This window comes from Erpetoichthys calabaricus, chromosome 16 (assembly GCF_900747795.2).
Source record: "Erpetoichthys calabaricus chromosome 16, fErpCal1.3, whole genome shotgun sequence".
Lineage (NCBI taxonomy): Eukaryota > Metazoa > Chordata > Cladistia > Polypteriformes > Polypteridae > Erpetoichthys > Erpetoichthys calabaricus.
This window is the reverse complement of record NC_041409.2, coordinates 63,171,127-63,192,168: the sequence shown is the minus strand read 5'-3', so window position 1 is coordinate 63,192,168 and position 21,042 is coordinate 63,171,127. Positions and strand designations below refer to the sequence as shown.

Genomic DNA, 21,042 nt, shown 5'->3' with positions numbered 1-21,042 from the left:
CTGCTGCAGCAGCGGCGTCACTTGTCTTTACAAGAATTAGGATGCGTGGACGGCAGCTATAGGCTGCTTTATTCCACAAGTTAGACCGTTAGAAGTCGCTAGCCGAAGTGGTCTGACCGTAATATGAATCCCGATACTTTTGTCACGAGTTCGATCTTGGGTTGGGATAGTGCAGCCTGGCTACCGGGATGACCGAGTCCTCAGAAAACGCTCCAGTGCCAGTGATTAACACAATGTTTTTATTTATAGATTTGTTTAGTCATCTGTCCATTTATCTTACAGCTTTTCTTATTTCGACAAGTTTATTTTATTGCCGTAACCTAGCGTTATCTTCCTCGTTTTATCATAAATGCAGGAGACTTGCTTTTTATATAAAATCACCACAAGAAATACAAAGGTTGACATGGAGGTGAGTTTTCTGATAAGTTACAGAAGTGTCTTGCTGTGCAGTTAATGTTTTCAAACCGTTGACATCTGCAGTGAAGCTGGTCGGGGTCACGTGACCCGCGAAGGTTCTCTCGATCCCTGGTAAAGAAGCGTCGTCTCGTCAACAAGTGAAGTGGCTTATGAGAAACAGACGCATTGTTTTATTTTACAATCAAGCTAGTTGAGTTTCCTAAGCTTAAAGTTTCAAGTGTTTCTAATGTTGGCATGTGGAAATTTAAAATCCACGTTGTTGTGTTCACTGAAAATGTATAGATGACTAACCTGTAAATTGTTTTCATTTGTCATTCCTTTTAACCAAACCTGCCCCATTAATTTTGTTTTAGTAAGGTAATTTCACTAAAATTTCACATTCCTCAAACAAGACCGGTACTATTTATAGAGCGCCTGATAGAATGTTTTGTTTTAAGTTTAAAATTGATCAGGTAATTTTGTGTCTTTGTTTCCTTTTTATACAGGTATTATCAGGGTCATCTTAACGGCATTTTAGGCCCCAGGGCAAAGCTGGGGCCCCGACCTACACAACCACTCACAGGAATAAAAATGTAAATGGTCGATAAAATTAAACATGTATTTATTGTATTGGTACTTCCAACAAAATCAGTGTTTAAACATTTAAAAAACATGCTGTACAGCAAAGATTAATCAACAAGTTACAACATACACAGATCAGCATGGGGCCCCTGGGCAACTGCCCAGCGTGTCCATATGTTAAGACGGCCCTGGGTATTTTTATAATCACTTTACAGCAGACTTCCTGAAATGAAAATGACATGAGTGTTTAAATAACTTTATGATGTCTCTTATGTGTCCTATACTTGGGTCATTTTTGAAGGTTTTATAGCAGTCCATATTATATGTTTAGTTTTGTGTTTTTCTTCAATCATCTTGTTCCATCAATTTAAAGTTATACAGAATTGCTAGTTTTCAGGCTGTCTAAATATAAGAAGTGCATTCTGCTTTCCAAGTTATTTGGCACTGGGTCCTGAGCAGTATGACACTACACTTGAAGAAACTTATTTAATTCATACACTCAAACAGGTTTAATACTTGACAGCATGACTTTTCTCTTAGAGCTTATCCTATTTGAAGCTGAGCAGAATTACAGAATTACTGGAGAGCAAGTGGTTGTCTTTTTATAGCATGTTCTTGAATATATAATAAATAGGCCCACAGGTTCAATTATAAAGAAAATCACTTAGGTAATGTAACATGATCTAGCACTCTTAGACCTGTTTAATCCAATTCAGAAAATGCACCAATCTTAGCATCACTGATCACAAGGCAGGAACAAACCCTGGAGGGGGCATCAGTCTATCACATTGGCCTAATAACATTCATGAGTAAATTAATGAGAATTTCTTGTCATATACACATTACACAGTCACAGTTAGACTGCATGCTCTTCTGGCCATAAGTATACACAATTAAACACAAGACAATACAATTAAAGTGCTAATAGTAAACAGACAATAGGTAACAACTACACAGTGCTGTGTAAGCATATACAGTATAGTGTAAACACTGAGTATCACATAAACATAAATCAGTAAGATTGAAACATGCTGTATAATCTAAAAACAACATATACAGTAATATATAGATATAATTCAAAAGATGAATATTACAGGCAAATTACTAGCTAGACGTTTGTGCCAGGAAAGTCAAATATTGTGATGAGGAGAGGTTATGGATGGAAATCATTCACAAGTCTAAGTGGATGCAGATAAAAACTGCTCTGTAGTCTTGTAGCTCTTGATTTCACTTTCCTATAGCATTGCGTGATGGCGAGAGTGTAAACAGACTGTGTTGGGGTAAGTTCTGTCCTTTTATAATGCTGAAAGTGCTACCGTGATAAATGCTGTCCAGAAGTGGAAGAGCTGTTCCTGAAATGTTTTGGGTAGTCCTGACCTGCCGTAGGTTTTTGTGGATCTGTGTAGAACAGTTGCCAAACCAGACTGTGATGGAACCATTAAGAATGCACTCACTTGTACCACTGTATATCATGGCACAGTGGTTAGTGCTACTGCCCAATAGATAAAGCCTCCTGGGTACAAATCCCTGGATATTTTTGTCTTATGTAGAAAATTCAATTTATAATTGTTTTATGGTATTTATATTTAAAATGTATGGACAGTTTAGCATCATTATCTTAAAATTGAAAAGGATAGATTCAGCTAGGCATCCATACATCATCTAACCCACTTACTTCAAGACTGCAGGGGCCAGGACGCAGTTCATAGTTGTTTTTTTTATTGTTCTTAAAAAAAAAAATTCACAGCATCATAAATGTCAGCATGAGATTTCCATGTTCTCCCAGGACCATTATGAGCTTTGCCCCTAGGTATTACAGCATTCATTCTTAGTGTATCTGGTTCATGGATGATGTTAACTGAAGCTGAGATTTAATAGTCTGAGGCAGCATTGTGACTGATTGGTTAGAGATAATGGATTATAGCTCTGAGTTCTGTTCCTACCCTGGTCAGTGTCTGAGGAGTTTGTAGATTCAAACCCTGATTTTTGTTTGGATAGTCGAGTACCTACCTATATTCCAAATATAGATTAATCAAGAGCTCTAAATTGGCACAGTATGAGTGAATGTGGGCGTGTGAGTGTGTTTGAGCATGTTCTGATGGCATCTTAACCAGCGTTAATCCTTGCACATAATGATGCCAGGATTACACTGGATTTGCATAATTTCCTATAATGGAAAAAAGTGGGTTCTGAAAATAGATGAATGAATAATTTTCTCAAGGTTTTTAGGTACAACTCACAAGTAAGCATAACGCAGACGATGCTGTCTTGGGTCAGGGTTACTCAAAGACTAAGTAAATAAAGAAACTTGATCTTTGGAAAATGATTGTGCCATGATAATTAAAACCATGGCAAACTGTTCGGTGCAAACCTTTATAGTTAGAATGAATTCCAATATTGTTTAGTAGATGTGGGTATAGGCAGGGTACCATGGAAAACAGGCTGAGGTATAATGGTAATGATTGGGCTATCCCAGATAAATAAACTAGAGTAAATCTTGCACTAGAATTAGCCTTACAGAAACCAAAGTACTTTAACTTCACTCATGTGTTACATAAGCTTCCCAGCAAACCACTACATCAAAAAAAAAAACTCTTCATTCTTAAAACGGTAACTCTGGATTCAATATATAGCTTGAGTTATGCATACATTTGATGTTGAGCCATCACACTGGGAACACTGTTGCAGAAGCTCACATAGGCAAGAAATGGTATGTGATCGAGATACTCGCTGGAAGCTGTTCAAAGTACATTCCACGTGAAGAAGAGAAGAAGAAAATGTTAGGGTGTAACTACCATATATTTAAGCTTGTACTGTTTAATATTGGCAGCATATACACAGTTTAGCAACTAAATTTAAAACTAATTGCTATGATAAAAAAGCTAAAATAACACACTATTTGTCTAAACTGTGATTATCATTGGCATTATAATAGTAGATTTCAAGCTACGTAATGGAAACTTTGGGCAGGACACCCACAAACTATTTCCGGATTTTACCCTAATTGGACTTCAGTTAATAAAGAAATACACTACTGAGTAAAACTGATAAGACTTTGAAATTAAGTACTAATTTCAAAAGGTTTAAACAAATGTCCATCTTCTGCAAGTAATTTCTGCACAAGATGATGAGAAAACTTAAGTGTGTGAATACATTTTATATGTAAGCCTGTGTAGACCCCACCAGTTTTTTTTTGTTTTTAGAAAATAAGTATATTTATCAAATGCTCATATTTGTATATAGAATACAAATATACATTTAAAGCATAAAGTTCTGTGCAGTATATTCATTAGAAGTTAATCCCACAGAAAGTATGAGTTGGGTTTTAGCCCTTTTAAATTCTTGAACTTCATGAAAACCACCAAGCATAATCCATTTTTGTCCTTTATTTCTTAAGATAGTTACTATCCTAAATTATTTGAGTTACTCGTGTAAAGAGACAAATAACTGTTTACCAGGCACTTCTCCAGTATTCTGCATACAAGTTACAGCTTGCTGTGCTCTGCAACGGATTACAATGTTTTGCACTGTATTCTTAGGACAAACAGTCTTTGCCTGTTTGGTAAAAAGCCCACAGAAATTAAGCAGTTAAGAGTGCAGCACGGGTTTGTACTTTTTATTGTAGAGGTGTGGCCCTTCTTTAATAAATGTTTCTTACTTGATTTGTTCACATGTTTAAAATTATAAACTGCAAAAAAAAAAAAAAAGATCTACAGCCATTTCAAATGTCCTCAAAACAAAGGACTGTACTATTTTCAGTCTTAGAATATAACAGAATTATGAAGTGGCTATACTTCTAATGTGTGCCTTAATTCCTAATTAATTTGCACATAAATTAAGAATATCATTGTCAGCATGAGTGCTGGTAACTAATGTAATCATTTCTGTTGCTGAGCCAGCTGCCTGTTTCACAAATTTTGTCTATTTAGAATTGTGATCTTAAAACATATGGATTTTTTAATGTTTTCTGCAAATAAGAAAAATGTATTCATAGTTGACTTTGATGCTTATCATAGTTTTAAACTGTTAAAGAATCTTAAGACATTTGCATCTTCTAATTCAGATTACTATTTTTAGTAAAAGAATAATTCAGTAATTTGTTTTCAATAAAATATTTGATGTAGCTGATATTGCAGTAAATAATGTAGGTCTAAGCAGTAGGTTAGAGAGCTGATGCTTGCAGTATACTTGTGAGCTTTAAATGAGAGTTTATTTTCTTATATACATATCTATAAATATACTGGTGCAATTTTCTACTTTCTAAGCCTGTTGGATATTTATGTACATGTATATTTTATATAGGAATATATGAAGATGGACACATGCAGATTTTTTTTCCCCTGTTGGTAAACCACTTTTTTTTTTTTTTTGATAATTTTCTGACATATTTTTAGTACAAATTATAGTGTAGGAGCAGGCTACTGGAGAATAAAGCCTTCTGGTCTTGGAATCGCGTGAGTGGTGACTGACAGTGCCAGGCTCCACCCATCAGCTTGCTACTCTATGCACATGAGCTGTGGATTCCCTAAAGAACAGACTGTATTGGAATCCATCTTGTTACTAAACTCTCTGTGCTGCTTAACTGCCTGAATCTGTGTGACATCTAGTGTTAACATTACTAAAAGGAGAGCTTTTAATAAACAAAGTTTTCTAAAATACAGAACTGGTTTGGATAACGGATATGGGTTTAAATAATTAAAAATATGGTCTTCATGGTGGAAAACCACTTTCATTTAGAACATTTAACTTTTCAGGTGGGTGACTGTTTTGCACTTGACTAACATTTCTAACTCAAATTACCTCAAGTAATTGGATTGCTAAGGAAATAGTTTATTGAATGACATATCTGACACCAGTGGCAATAAATACAAAATGTTGGTGTGTACCTCCCACCAGGAAAAAAAAAAAAAAAAAAGTGTTCACAAAAATGTTGACTTTTTCAGTGCTAGAAATCCTGTGGTTAGTGTATAAAATGCGTGGGTGTAACATAGCAGACATTTATAGTATTTGAACTGAAATGCTTAAAAATAATCATTTTGCACATTGTACAACAGCTTGACATCTTTTAAGCCAAGAAAACCTTTAGAGGGTAATTTGAAAGCGAATGTAATTCAGTAGCCTGAAAAGCCATTTGTGATTAAAAAAAAAAAGTAACATTTTAATTTTCATTGAAACCAAAGTAAAATAACTCCTGTTTATAACCCCATCAATTGAGCATTTTCATGTGCATGTGTTAGTCAGTTAATATTAAAACCTAAAATACTGAACCTGCTTGGTTAATGAAGCCCTGTTAAGTAAGGAAATCACACATGTAACACAATAAATCTTTTAAATCCATTCATTTACACAAATGCTATAAATAAATGCAGCTACCTATAATTTTTAAATATACATTTCAGCAATACTGGAATAAATGTATTCCAGAAAATACCCTTATTAAAGTAAAAACAATACTTTTTCACATTTTAAGACTCTGAACACTGTACTAACACAGAAGTTTTTTGTTTTTTTTTATTTGTATGAGTTAAGTTTTCCTGCCTATGAAAGTAAAGTCAACTTGTTACATTTTCACAACCTTTTCAGAATATTTCTGCTTCATTCATCAGAAGCATACTTAAAAACAATTACTTAAAATGTCACCAAGTGGTAATCAACTAAAAACAATATAATTAAATACATCATTCTGGTGTATTCAGACACTGACATGTATGCCTCAAGTAAATGTTTAATAGAACTATTCCTGAGGATATTTTTCCTATTTGCAAATAAGGGAAAATTTCACACTGGCATAATTTGTTATATTTGCATGCTAAAATGTAAGAAATCAAAATTTTTCCAGTTAGATAAAAATGCACTGTTTAAATTTAGAAGACATGAAACTTAGTAAGTTTTAATTAAGTATTCCCATAAACTTTTTTTTTTAGACTAAGTTTTGTCCAGTACTAGCCAAATGTTTTGATGTCCCAATATAATCATTCTTTTTTTAGGGGTTCTTTTGGCTCCAGCTTGCCCACTAAAAAAAAAAAAAAAAAAAAAAAAAAAAAAAAAGTTAATTGTTGCCAATTTCAGCATTTGGAAAAAAAAAAAGTAAATGTAGCTGTAGGCAGGTATTTGATCTCACTTTCATAGGAGCATTTATTTAGTATAATGGGGATGGAACTGAATGTGATTGGTTGATAGCTTGGGTTGCTAAGGCAGCCTGCCAGGTCCTTATGTCTTTATATATAGTTAGCAGATGACCAGACAAGTTTGAGTGTGCTGTGTTTTCACTCCTTTATCTGTCACTTCTCTGCCTCTGCAGTGCTCACTCTCTCTCTCTCTCTAACACACACTCTCCCTCTCTCTCTTGCCCTCTATAGGCTGATAAACCTGAAGACTTAACAAGTTGCATAAAGTCAGCATTCAGAATCTTTGTCTTGTTTTTTTTTTTTTGCCAGAAGTGTCAGACACTTAAACACTCCAACTAAGATGATGGAAATGAGAGTCTCTCTCTGCACCATTTTTCTGTTCTCTTTGCTTGCACCTTTGCTGGCTGAATTCTTTAGTGATGAATATTCAGCCAGTTTAGAAAACATCCTCCCTACGATGACCCGACCCATGAACACCAGCCGCACCTTCTATGGAATCATGTTCGATGCTGGGAGCACAGGGACTCGCATCCATGTTTATACTTTTATTCAGAAGTCTTCAGGTGCGTTGTTTTGTATTTACTGCTTTCCACTAAAGGAAGAGCATTAGTCTTATTCAAGTATCCTCCCAGATTATAGGTGAAAAATTAGAAGATAAAAAGTGGATTTTAATTTCACTTGTTACTTATCTAGTTGTTTAGTGTTCTTATTTAAAAATCTACTTTAACTTAGCTTAAAAAAAAATCTTTCTTGCTGTTTACTTAAGTTTGTCTGTTATATGATATTCTAGTGATACTGATATGTAGTAAAATATGTTACCACTAGAGTGGGCTGTTAATTGTATATTTTATGAGGCAAACGTAATTGGCACTGTTTTTCTATTACACTTGTCATTGACAGTTTACTTTTTTGAGAAATTATGATGTTTAAAAATTCCAAAAAGCAAACAGTCATGCTTGTCTATGTACAAAACTATACTCGTGAATACTTTTGATGAAAGCATTGTACAGTATTCTGGTTTCTGGGGTGAGATGCTTTAGATAAAGTATTTTTTTTCTGACAAAAGCTATTTGATTTTGTATTTATGCGAAAAACATACATAAAGAACTGTATCAACAAAAAAACATTAAAGGTACTACAATCAGAGTTATTACAACTTTGTTGTTTATTTATTTCTTTTTAGCTCAAATTCCAAGTTTAAACAATGAGATTTTCAAGTCAGTGAAACCAGGACTTTCTGCCTATGCTGACAATCCTGCTACGGTAAGGCTGGAAATAAAATGTTGAAAATAACTCTGTAATGTTATCACTTGGTAATAGAATTTTACTTTTCATGCTTAGTTAATGGTTTACATGTATACTGTTTATAGCAGATCATTTGGTACATTTAAAACACACAACTGTTAATTATTTTATGTTGCTTTTTTTTGATAAGCGTCCTCTTTCTGGTAATAAATATACAAAACTTTTTTGTATGCTAGGGAGGAGAAACTGTTCGTGCCCTACTAGAGACTGCCAAGGAGACGGTGCCCCCAAGGTACTGGAGCAAGACACCTGTCGTTCTAAAAGCCACAGCAGGTCTTAGACTGCTTCCAGAATATAAGGCAGAAGCCCTGCTGCAGGAGGTACTGGAAAGTTGACATTCATCATTTTAAAAATAGACAAACTTTAATCTTATTTTATTGATAATTTGGAAGTTGCATAATCTTGATGCAACATTAAAAACATGATTTCAGTTTGTTTTTTTACACTAGATAATCTGTTTACTGATGTTGTTTGTATGTTTCAACAATCTAACATATGTTTAGTAAATTAATAAATGTAAACTGTTGATAATGGTGTTTAAGCACACTTTTTAAGTGCAATGCACGTTTTAAGAATCAATTAACTGAAACAAAAATTAAATTTACTGCATTTAATTTCTTTCCTAGGTTCAAGGGGTTTTTGATGAGTCACCCTTTTATGTACCAAACGAAAGTGTCAGCATAATGAATGGAACACATGAAGGTAAGAAAAAGCTAGACTAATTTTCGTATCCTAACACTGGAAACTTGAAATAAACCTGAAAAACTAAACTGATGATGCGCAAAGGTGTTATCTTTGCTCTAAATGTTGGCGGGACTTTTTCAAAAAGAGTGTGAGATTAGCAAATTCATTAAAGTGAAGCATGTTGTTTAAAAGATTACAGTGTAACTTTGAGTAGCAATTAGTATAATTATCAAGCGCTGCTATAAATTTAACATTCACACCTCTCATTTAAGACTTGCATTTCTGTAAGATTAAAAATGTTAATGCCATCATTTTGAGGTTACAAGTTCTAGACATGCGCTCAGAATGAAGCAACTGACTAAAGGTTTGTTGTTGTTGTTCAAAACAATAACTGTAATTTCCTTCAGTCTGACGAATGATACAGTTTGTCACCCAGTAATGTCTGAGACCCTTGATTAGGGGCTTCTTTAAGCAAAATTCTTGTTTCTGAATTTATAAAGGAACGAAGCTGAAATGGGCTGGTCTGGCTTGGCACAAGACTGTAATGACCAGCTGCCATAATGCAGTGGTGAAGTTAATGTGCCAAGAACCAGAGCAAGTACAAGTCTCCACAGTGCCAGCAGATAAACCTCAGAAAGGGAACTCGTTAGATACAATGACATCAGCTGACGAAATTCTGAAATCTCTGGGCCTATGTGGCAGCTTAGTTACTGACTTGAATAAAAGCTGCTTAAGAGAGTTAAGTGGCAGTGTTTTTAAAATTTCTTTTTATAGTGGCAAAAATATCAGCATATCTTAATATTACACAATCCAAATATTTAAATATAATTTCTAAATAAAATTTAAAATATGGTGTCAAAATTTGCAGACCGCAGAGTGAATAAGTATATACATGTTCACGTGTTAATACGTCAAATTACAATGACAATATATTAACAGCAGTATTACATTATATTGTATCTTTAGCCCCCAATGTTTACCTGACTAGTATTTTATGTTGAAACAACAAAACAATTCTTAAACTTTATTAACAGTAGTTTATAAGGAGAGGAATATGCAATTATTTAAAACAGAATTGGTATTTACTAACATGCATCTAGATGATTTACCAATGAAATGTATAGTCATTTCATTCAATTTATACACATACCTAGATACATTATACAGTGGTACTATACTACATTTCCCATGGCCACAGTGCTAAACCTGGAGAAATTTAACAATACAGGTGGGGGATTGGTAATTTTATACAAAAGAAAGCAGAACAAAAAACAGCATCTACAAAAATCAACATTATATTGAGAAGCAGCAACCAGTGACGATCATAGATTTACAATGGACAAGGAATGCAGAATAGAACAGTTGTAAGATAGTGGGGCTATCTTAAGGGTGCACATGCAGGGTAATACTGCATTCAGGAGCATGGCCACCTGTGGGAAGAAGCTGTTGTTCAAATTGGGCAATACTTGAAATTTAAAATTCTGTGGCTAAATGAATGTTTTCAATCAGAGCTGTTGTTAGTTTGGCATACCTTGTGATAAACTACTGACCCAAAAGATGTATATTTAAAATCCAGTATTCTACTAGTTTCCAAAAAATCCTCATCCTGCAATGCAAACATGGGGGAGGAGCAACAGAAAAAAAGTGTTTGGCTAAAGGACAGCTCATTAATAAAATTAGAGAAATTAGAGTTATATAATGTTATTATAAAATATATTTTCTTTCAATATATATTTATTTAATATATCTTCTGTGTTTATGAATTAAATTATTTTTGTTTTTTTTTTAGGAATTTTGGCTTGGATTACAGTAAATTTTTTAACAGGTAAAGCACATTTAATATCTTAAGATTCATTTGATTTACTGACAATGTAATTATCAGATATATCATCTTAGAACTCTCCTTTAGACATACTTAGCAGCGCAAAAGTATATTTGCCATTAGTAATTAGCTGATCTCTCATTGACCACAATTTTAAATGTCCCTCGTTACTTTTTAACACTTGTGTAATAACTATTTTATGCAAGACTGTTACTTAGAATAATCTATGAAAAAAATCATATATTGTTTCAGGTAATTTTTATGGGAAAAACTTTAAGACTTATGGAACCTTGGACTTGGGTGGAGGTTCAACTCAGATCACATTTATGCCAAAATCAAAGGTAAGATCTGTTCTATTTAAACACCACAATTTGGTTATGAGTCTACTTATATTTCAATCCTGTATGTAACTGATGTCAATTATGTATTATTATCAGTACTGCAGACCATCAGCCTTTGTTAGTTTTTTTTAACCATTGTTGCACATTACATAGAAAACCACTTATTAATACTCTGTTATCTTTGTCATGTCAATTCACAGGTTAAATATTTTCAGTGTAACATCATCATTAATTATGTCTTTGAAATGTACAAACTAACACATAATTTTACAAATACAAGTAAAGTGTCACATTTGACAATTTAAAGTTGCTAACCAGTGTGAAATGACAAATGGTATTTGTTCCATTTTTATACTGTCATAATTATTTTTGCCTTGTAAAGTCCAATTAAACATTCAAAATAAGTGAAGAGGCCGACCTATTGAAGGAAGGAAACACAGCCAGTTATAAGCTGTATCCATCCGTTTACTAAAACTGCATAGTCCTGGCAAAATGGGGTGCAAGACAAGAATAAACCCCAGACCATGCACCAGTCCTGCAGGAAGCTCACTTACGCCAGATCAGTTTAGACATACCAGTCATTATGCAGATACTGTAAGAATGTGTCCATTATACACTAACAGTGGCTGGGTCATGCTACCCTTGTAGAGATTAAAGACAGTGGTAACTATTCAATTGTATAGTTTATTGTGTGCTTTCCCGTAAGCGACATCTCTCTCCTGTTTTATATAAGCTAGCTTAGTAGCTAACATTTTAGTGCACATGCTTTAATCACTGATTACTTAATGTGTCAATAAAGCTAAATGGCACATGCTGTATTGCACATTGGTTTAATCAAGTAAACAGCATAAACAGTTGTGTAAAGAAAAGCAGCTGGAACTGATAAATACAAGTGAAATATGGTTAATAATTTTCTGCATGGTAATAACCTTAAGAGAAATATCTAAAACTGTTAAAATTAAACATAACACAAATTTAACAATTAAGTATTTGTATGAGTAATCTGCAGTGAAAAGGTTTAATTCTAATATTTTAAATGTTATTTTTATTTAAACAGAAAACCCTTTTATTAGCTCCTAAGGATCACACTGCTACATTTGAAATGTTTAACCGCACTTATCAGCTGTACACTCATAGGTAAGTGAAAACTGAAGGGTAAATCAGAAAGTACAGGCTTCTCCATTTTTTCTGTAATGGTGTTAATCTGTTTAGTTCTTGAAAGTTTCACTTTGATTTGCCAAGTCTTTGGCAGACTTCTAAAACGACTCTAAAATAATTCTATTAAACTCTCTTTTGCTTACTATTCCTGATTAAACTGTCATTGGATTCCTTGCATTATAAGTTCTGTTTCTATTGGCTGTTATAATAAACAACTTTCAATATAAGGTTGTTATAAGAGTGTGAACTACATGGTAAACTAGATATTTCATTAAAATCATATAAATATAAAACAGAATGCAGGCTTATGGTTTCTGTAGAGACAATGTGAATGTGAATTTCCCCTTGGGATTAGTAAAGTATCTATCTATCTATCTATCTATCTATCTATCTATCTATCTATCTATCTATCTATCTATCTATCTATCTATCTATCTATCTATCTATCTATCACAGCTAAAACAGAACTTTTCCTGTTTTTGCATTACCTTGCAGATTAGGTTCAATTAAGTAAAATATGCCAATTTACATACTCAACATTAATTCAATAGTTTATATTTTGTTAGTGTAATTTGATATTCAAGGCTATTATACAACTGAAAAATTGTGTCATTTGCAAGCCTTTTAATAGACAATGATAAAAGAAGGAGTACCCTTGCGGATAATAACAATACTGTCTTTCCCAGTCATATTTTATTTTCTGAGAACGTAGGTAGGCCCTACTGTATTTTAAAAAGTTGCAAATATGCAGACCTACTCAATTTGATACAATATTTTATTTGAACATAAACTGATTTAAATAGTGTTGCTGGACGAGGGACAAAGCATTTAGCCACTTGATTTTTCTTTTTTCCAAATAGTTATCTTGGATGTGGACTCATGGCGGCTAGGGTGGCAACTATGGGAGCAAATGAATGGGATGGTAAATATTTTTGGACTTTTTAAAAGAAATACATTTTAAAAACATATAAGCATGCATACAAATATTCTGTGATGTTTTCAAAACTGCAGTGAAAGCCCCAGTTTATTAAAAAGAGCTGGACTGCTGAACACATCTTATACTGTATATTCAGTTGCAATTCTAAAATGAAAAGTAGTAAACAGTTTTCTCATTTATTTTGTAGCACCATACAATGTATATACAAGCAGCTGCCTACCTAAGAAATTTAAAGGAGAATGGAGTTTTGGAAGGGTCACTTACAGAGTCAGTGGGAATCCTGATGGTAAGCCAGATATTAAGTATACTGTATTATAGCTCACAGACTAGTAATAAAGAAAATATGCTTTATTCGAAAAACACACTTTTATATGGTAGTGTTCAAGTAATGTAGATGCAAATAGTTCAATTGTCAGTCAACATTTTAAATTATATGCTAGGTTTCTACCGCAATCAAGTATCTAGGGGTTCTGGGATATTTAGTGTGTGATTATTTTTAAGATAATAGCTGCTTTTTGGCCACCACTCCCAGTTATGTGGTATAAATAGAAGTCACAAAGGATAACAGGATTCTTTTTTGCTGGTTATTTTCTGGTTTTCTACATTCTTTAAGATACACACTCAGCCGTTTCACTGGTAAAGTGTAATTAGGGTTTCCCTAGGCCTGCACATCAAACTCAACCTAATGGACAAAGTATCAGAAGTTTAACTGTAATCATTAGACTAGTGGTTCCTAGCTTTGGTCCTAGGTAGACCCGAGACATACACTCAAATCAGATCATTATGAAGTCCTTGGTGTTTCCGAAATATTTAGAGGTAGAAAATTACACTGTAGGCAAACTATCTTCTGGTGCATATTTTATAATAGTATTAATGTAACAATATCATTATTCAGTCTTTTTAAACTGAGAGCAGAAGAATATGAAAAGTTAAAGCATTTACTGTTCATTAAGAAACTGAGTTTGAAAGAAAACTACAATTATTGCCACCATCCTAAGACTAAACCGAATTTATCATAGGTTTCTAGGTTTAAAACTGATTAAACAATAGATCAGTCTGTTACATGCCATACTTTTAGAGGCAGCAGAAATAACTGTATACAAGTTAATATGAAATACAGTATGTATATGGAATAACTGATCACATCAAGTAATTAGTTTCTTCTGCTTTTGTCCCGATTTTTGTTTATTTTGATTCTGTCACCATTTTTAAAACAAAGTTCTATCAAAATAGTTTATTTTATGCCATTTAAAGAAACAGGTAAATTCTCAAACTCTGAGGCTAATAGTTGTACTGTTAGTTCTTCTTTCCTGTTGCTATGTTATCTTACTATAGACAGACTGTAACTTCATTGCATACCAGATGTTAACGCATAAATTCCTACACAGCTGAACTCATGCAAGTACAAGATTGGTGTCAATGCAGGCATTACAAGCTCATTATACTGGTTAGTGAATATATCGTGTTTTTTATGCTGCATTGTTACATTAGGAAAAGATACACACATGTGCAGGTACTCTGCCAAAATAATTCTATCATAGGCAGAACATGTTGCCACTGCCTGGCTTTTTATCTAGGAACAGACAAGTTGTACAGAAGCTCAAAAATAGAGGGGATGGGAGTGATATGAACAAAATAAAATTGTCTTTAGGGATAAATATATTTGGTTTATCTGGAAACAGTATTGCAAATGACATTTTACAGGACATGATTCAAATATGTTTTTGAGATTAGTTTTCCAAAGTGATATATTTTGCACGATTTTAAAGTACAGTATTAAGTTACATGGTGGGCTCATAGCTACAACCATATGTGTATAATAAAGAAGAATGAGCTCTTTATTATTTTGTAAATGTTGGTGGGTGCCTTCCATGACATCAGTTTTTTGTTTAATGTATTCTAAAGGATAAACTGCCATTTTTTGTTATGGCTAATGCATCCACTTTTAATTGTTTTATTACTTACTTCAATACCTTAAAATTAAAGTGACTCAGTTCACATAGAATTTTTGAGGTATCTGTAAAGCTCATTTCAGTGAGACCCATTTGTCCTTTTTCCAAGGGGTTTATTTTAAAAGGAACCCTAGTCAAAGTGAGCTGTGGATGTAATGTTGTCATTCTGTTACATGCTCCACCATTGCTGTAATTCTGGGTTTTGAATCTTGCTAGTGTTTTGGAGGAAATACATAGCTTTTAATTGCTATAATCACAGCACTGAAATAACAGAGGAAGCAAAAACATTGTGTTTTTTCAAGTGTATTTTTGAAAGCCTGTTTCCATAATTATGCACTCTATTAATGCTCCATTCAAAAATTTGAGCACTGTTGTCCATTCTGTAATACTACCCAATATCTAATCCAATCTAATCTAATAAAGCAGAAGCCTAAACACTAATGCAAGGTTAAAAATAACGAAAAGCATTTTTTTTCTTTCTATTTAACCTTTTAATCTTATGAGCTGTAATGTAATGATTTGTGTTTTCTCAATTTTCATAACCCCATTTAAGTTTGCTGAGAGTTTTTCACTTCTTTTCCCTTCCTTTAGGCTATGCTGGTTATAAGTTATGCTACCAAGAAGTCATTAATGTTGTCAGAGGAGTCATCAACCAGCCATTTGTATTAAGAGGCACAACCTTCTATGCTTTCTCATACTACTTTGACAGAGCTGTTGACTCAGGGCTGATTGGTGAGTCTCTCTCTATCTATCTATCTCTCACACTCGCACACACACACACCCCCAGTAAATTTGGCATCACCTTCTCAGAACCAAATGTAACCCTGTAATCACTGGGTAGTGTGCAAAAACAAAACCAGACAATTCATTATTTTAAATTGGCCCATGTTTTTATCTAGTGGTAGTATTAAAACTGGGTTCCCAATATATATTAATAATATAAACGTTCTTTACTGTGGCTTTTATTATACATACACATAGCAATTGTATGAGGGACGTTCAAAAAGTCTCCTCACTTTTATAGTTTCCTTGGAAATGGTGAAGGCAGGAACAGTAGTAAATGGGCATTAAAAAGTTAGTATGACACTGGGCAAATTGCATCACAAATGAAGGTGACTATGTAGAAAAGTGATGTAATTTGTTTTTGAAATTCTTAATAAATAGTTAAAAAAAAAAAAAAAAAGTGTGGAAATTTTTGAACATCCCTCATAGTTTATCACAGTCCCAAACCTGTAACATATCACATTATGTTTTCATTTTAAATTAGCTTATACCTGCAAATGCTTAGTTCAAATAACTTCTTTGAATATACTGAAGATTTTTAAAAAATCTATTTATTCTTGTAGATGGACAAAGAGGCGGTATTGTGGAAGTTAGAGATTTCAAGAAGAAAGCTAAAGAAGGTAAAGGGCATGTTTTGCATTTTTGAAAACTAGTAAATTTTAATAAGCAAAATAAGATTAACTGAAAACATAGAAAACACAGACTTCACAGAAAACAATTTATGCATTTTCCCATTAAAAGTTTTCTGTTTTTTATGTCTAAATAGTTTCAATATCTGTTTTTGCACAACTAACAGAACAGTAATGAGACTAGACAGTTGAATATTAAGTCACTAGTTGCATGTGAATTTTTATGCTACTGCAGATACCACTCACTCTCCATGTCCTTACTTTGTTGATAGTCAGAGTGGCAACATGCAGAGTTGAATTGTCAAAGTATCTCCTGTGGAGCCTTCTCACTCACAGAACAGGAGATGCTCAGAGCATATGTTAACTTCACAGTCAAACCTCCTCAATTGTCTTTCTTCAGTATGAAAAGGTAGAAATTCTGCATAGACATTTAAGTCTAGAAACCTTGCTGAGGAACCTAATTTTGTCAGTTTGTACTCAAGATCTTTCAGTCACCACTGAGCTAATGATAATAGGTGAGATAGAGATGTAGTAAATCAAAAGCTTGGTCCGACAGCTTAGCTCCCACTTTACCACTAGTTTGGTGCAATGTTTGCAAACATACTGATGCTGCTACACCAATTTATTTGTCACTCTCACAAGCAACTATTCCCTTGCTGATGAACAAAATCTCAAAAGTACTTAAAATCTGGCACTTGTTGCATCATAACGTGGAGAATGCAAAGCACTTTCCAGGAGTGAGAAATGACAAAGATTTTAAGGTTATGATTATCTGACCACCATAAAAGGGCTCTAGTGTATGCTAAAGATCACAGAATGACTAGGCCAAAATAGTGGAAATTGGGAAAGGAGACATGCACTATTTCCCACACCCACTTCAAATGCACTCAACCTAATGCCAAGCAGAATATCAATTGAGTATCAAGTAGCAGAGTGCTAGGAATTCCATAAATCTTCTAGGAATTCCATAAATCTTCTAGGACCTTCCAGAAGATATCACAGGCTACATGGTCTGACATAACTAGCTTTGAGGAAATACACCCTTTTGTACACCTTATTTAAAAATAGGAACCTCATTTCCCCCAGCCTGAAACCACATTCTTAGCCTCACATATCACATAGAACAGGTATCCACAGCCTTCCCACTACTGCACTGTTTTGCAACCTTTTTTGCCGTTACAATCTTGTGTTTAATTTTTTTTTTCACTAATATTATGCTGTATATAAGACTTACCAAATACTGTTACCTATGCTTAGGAAAAGCATTTATCTACTTTTAAAGTTCAATACATATTTTGAAAATGTGTGTTTTTTTTTTTACAGTGTGCAACAACATGACAAAGTACCGCCCAATAAGCCCATTCCTATGTATGGACATGACTTACATCACTGCTTTGCTGAAAGAAGGGTTTGGATTCAAGGAACACACAGTCTTACATGTAAGTTCTGTTTGTACACAGCTATAATTAAAATGAAAGGTCTCATTTCCAGGGCACGTCAAAACAGGCAGAGAAAGCACCATACCCATTTTCATTGTACGAGACTCATTTTTATCTTAGCTTTCAGATTTTAAACACTGATAAATGCTTTTCTTTTTTTAGGTAATAAAGTGTTTTGCAAATAATATGGCCTATGTGTTCATTTTAGAAGCTCTTCCCCTGTTATTTAACACAAGGTTGAAAGCATTTACCCTGTAATTTTAAGCACTGTTTTTAAGACCTTGTTGTTTAATCTGAAGTCAAATCCAGATCACTCCATCTAGTGGTGTTAAAAGTTTGAATGTAATCTTCAACAATTCTATTTTATCAATGCAATATTACTACTACTTTCAAATAATAACCTTTGTTTTCTTTCTCATACAGCTTACCAAAAAGGTGAACAATGTTGAGACAAGCTGGGCTCTAGGTGCAGCATTCCACCTGCTTCAATCGCTGAAGAGCATGTGAGAAACTCATGTTGAGAGATATTCACGGTTGACATATATGAAACCTGCAGAAAACTCGAGGAAAAAAGTCAAATTCTGTTTAGCAGTTGACAGAGATGCTGAAATTGCAGTAGTCTTACTTGGATGTGTATTGTACATTTAAGATTATGAACAACTACTACACATCAATAGTATTACTGGGTTATTATAGTACTAAACATTATATCATCAATATCCATTCATTATGCCTATGCACAGTATTTTTGTTCATGCTGTTGGTTGTTTTTGTAAAAATTTCCTTATGGGATTTCCTTTATATAGGTAAATTGCACACAGAATGCAGTTTCATAAGTAATTTTCAGCCCCACATATCTGTTCTACACAAATAAATGTGAATATTTACAATGATAAAATTGAGGGAAAACTGCTTTAATTATATTTAATGCTAAATCATTTTATCTGTTAAATGTATGTTTCAGTTTTATTTTATTGCACATAACACTTTAATTATATGTACTGTAAATTTTACTGGCGATTGCTTTTCAGTTAAGCTGACCCAGATTTTACTGGCAGGGCTAAACGCATGTTTTTGGAACTCAGGGTGTACATTCAGTACAGGAATAAACACTGAAGGATTGCTGATACTACAGGCCATTATGATTGATTGATGCATCCTCAGTATACATATTAACAAACTGCTAAGTATTTTTTAGCTAAACTATAATGGTTTTCACTCAGTGGCCTGAAAATTTAGCAAAGATTAGAAGATTTTTTTTGTAGATAGCTACAGCAGAAATAATTATGCATTGTTTTTAATGTATTGTTTCCTTTGTTGTAGTGGTGATGCTTATTTTGAAAAATGTTTTATACAGCATAACAAAACACTAAACACCTGTTAAGGCCAAATTAAACACCAATTAACAAAACCTGTAGTAACATCAGGAAATTAATGTTGTTAAAAAAAAATCACTAAATCCATTTTATCAATATTGCATCCATTTCCTGAACCCATTATATCCAGAGCTCTGTAGGAAACACTTCCATTTGGCTGCATGACTTTACAGAAACACAGGAAGATCACAGAAAATCAGAAAAAGAGCACCCTAGCTGAGAATCAAATCATGGTCTAGTATTTTGGGGATGGAGCACATTGCCACCCACTTCCTAGACAATCACACATAAATATCAATGTATTCTTTATAAACCAATTAACTGATGATCATATTCATTTTTTAATTGACTCTTGGTGATATCTAAACCACAAATTGCTTACACAATTAACCTAAAGTTTTCACTAGAAAATGCTTTACAATTTGACAGATATTTTATAAATTGGAAATCAATTAAAAATATATGAAGATGAATGTAAAATTAAAACTGTTTGGTAGGTGTAACTCACTACAAGTTTAATGCTTAAAATATTAATATGCTCTATATTTTATTATGCTTTTTGTACACAGCGTAATGTGTATTCAGTAAGTGTGCCAGTTACGTAAATCATGTTTTGTACCAGGTTTCTTAAGAATGTAAAAGTACTTTTTTTTTTTTCTTTTTTACATTCTGCAAATTTGCTTCACAAATTCAATATATTATGTACATCAATCCGTTCCGCCATTTTCTAAATTCATTTTTCAAATACAGAATTGCAGGAAAGTGGAATGCTATCCAAACAGCAAAGGGCATAAAGCAGGAATTAATCCTGCAATAGTATGTGACATTTTTTTATTATACTTTTTTTCCCTGCAAAACAGTGGCTAAATAATTCAATTTAATAAATATTTATTAAGCAACCTAAATAAAATACAGGATGAAAAATTTTGAAAAAATCATCTGTATTCTGCAATTTAATACAGGCATATACGTATAAATAAGGATCTGCTTTACTAAAATGCAGCTCACTTTTCTTACTACGGTTTAAATGTACACACTGAGTGAAGCCTGTAAACCAAGTATGATTGTGATTAGCTTTTATTGATATTTTTTTCTAAAATTTATCAAATCTTCTGGCTTTATTTTAGTATATCTAAGCCTTACTACTTTGTATATATGCTGTATATAGTACCTTTACAGAGATTGTTTTATCATTTGCCCACCGTGCAGATAATAAAGCACCGGCAAGTTAATTGGTGTTGTTAAACTATAGTAATTGAGTAATAATTGTTTATGTACTAATATCCTTTATTTGTACCAAACACTGGAAAATGTCTGTATGTTTTTTCTGTATCTTTTGTAACTATGCATATGTAGCTTCTCTTTATGTTTTATAAGACCCATGATAACTGAAAAATATCATCTCAGGTTCAAGAAACTATTATAGGCAATACTTATATTTCATAATGTTTTAAAATTGTTATGGGTAATATGTAGAAATATTCTGAGATTAATGCTGCAAAACAAAGTC

General features: G+C 33.3%; 1 protein-coding gene and 1 long non-coding RNA gene across 3 annotated transcripts; one reads left to right on the top strand and one right to left on the bottom strand.

Moving 5' to 3' along the window:
• Nucleotides 1-37: 37 nt before the first annotated feature.
• entpd5a (ectonucleoside triphosphate diphosphohydrolase 5a) lies at nt 38-18,979 on the top strand. 2 transcript variants are annotated; one of them, XM_028822334.2, is made up of 14 exons: nt 38-409; nt 7,416-7,669; nt 8,290-8,369; nt 8,588-8,731; nt 9,038-9,113; nt 10,885-10,920; nt 11,170-11,258; nt 12,316-12,395; nt 13,277-13,338; nt 13,541-13,639; nt 15,897-16,037; nt 16,652-16,708; nt 18,041-18,156; nt 18,580-18,979. In XM_028822334.2, the coding sequence occupies exons 1-14, from the start codon at nt 189-191 to the stop codon at nt 18,661-18,663; spliced, it is 1,539 nt and encodes a 512-aa protein (XP_028678167.1). In that variant the 5' UTR covers nt 38-188; the 3' UTR covers nt 18,664-18,979. The 2 variants fall into 2 exon arrangements, with proteins under 2 accessions (XP_028678167.1, XP_051775827.1); XM_051919867.1 differs by lacking the exon at nt 38-409 and adding an exon at nt 5,031-5,732.
• On the bottom strand, nt 6,555-18,721 carry LOC127526022 (uncharacterized). Its single transcript, XR_007933645.1, has 2 exons — nt 18,585-18,721; nt 6,555-6,991 (listed from the first exon to the last, which is right to left on the bottom strand). It is a non-coding gene; the product is annotated as an uncharacterized LOC127526022 (long non-coding RNA).
• Nucleotides 18,980-21,042: the final 2,063 nt, after the last annotated feature.

Coding starts and splice junctions, on each gene's coding strand:
- entpd5a (XM_028822334.2), top strand. CDS start 189: ATGACCGAGTCCTCAGAAAACGCTCCAGTGCCAGTGATTAACACAATG. Junction 13,640..15,896: donor AGTCAGTGGGAATCCTGATG/GTAAGCCAGATA, acceptor CCCTTCCTTTAG/GCTATGCTGGTTATAAGTTA. Junction 16,709..18,040: donor CAAGAAGAAAGCTAAAGAAG/GTAAAGGGCATG, acceptor TTTTTTTTACAG/TGTGCAACAACATGACAAAG.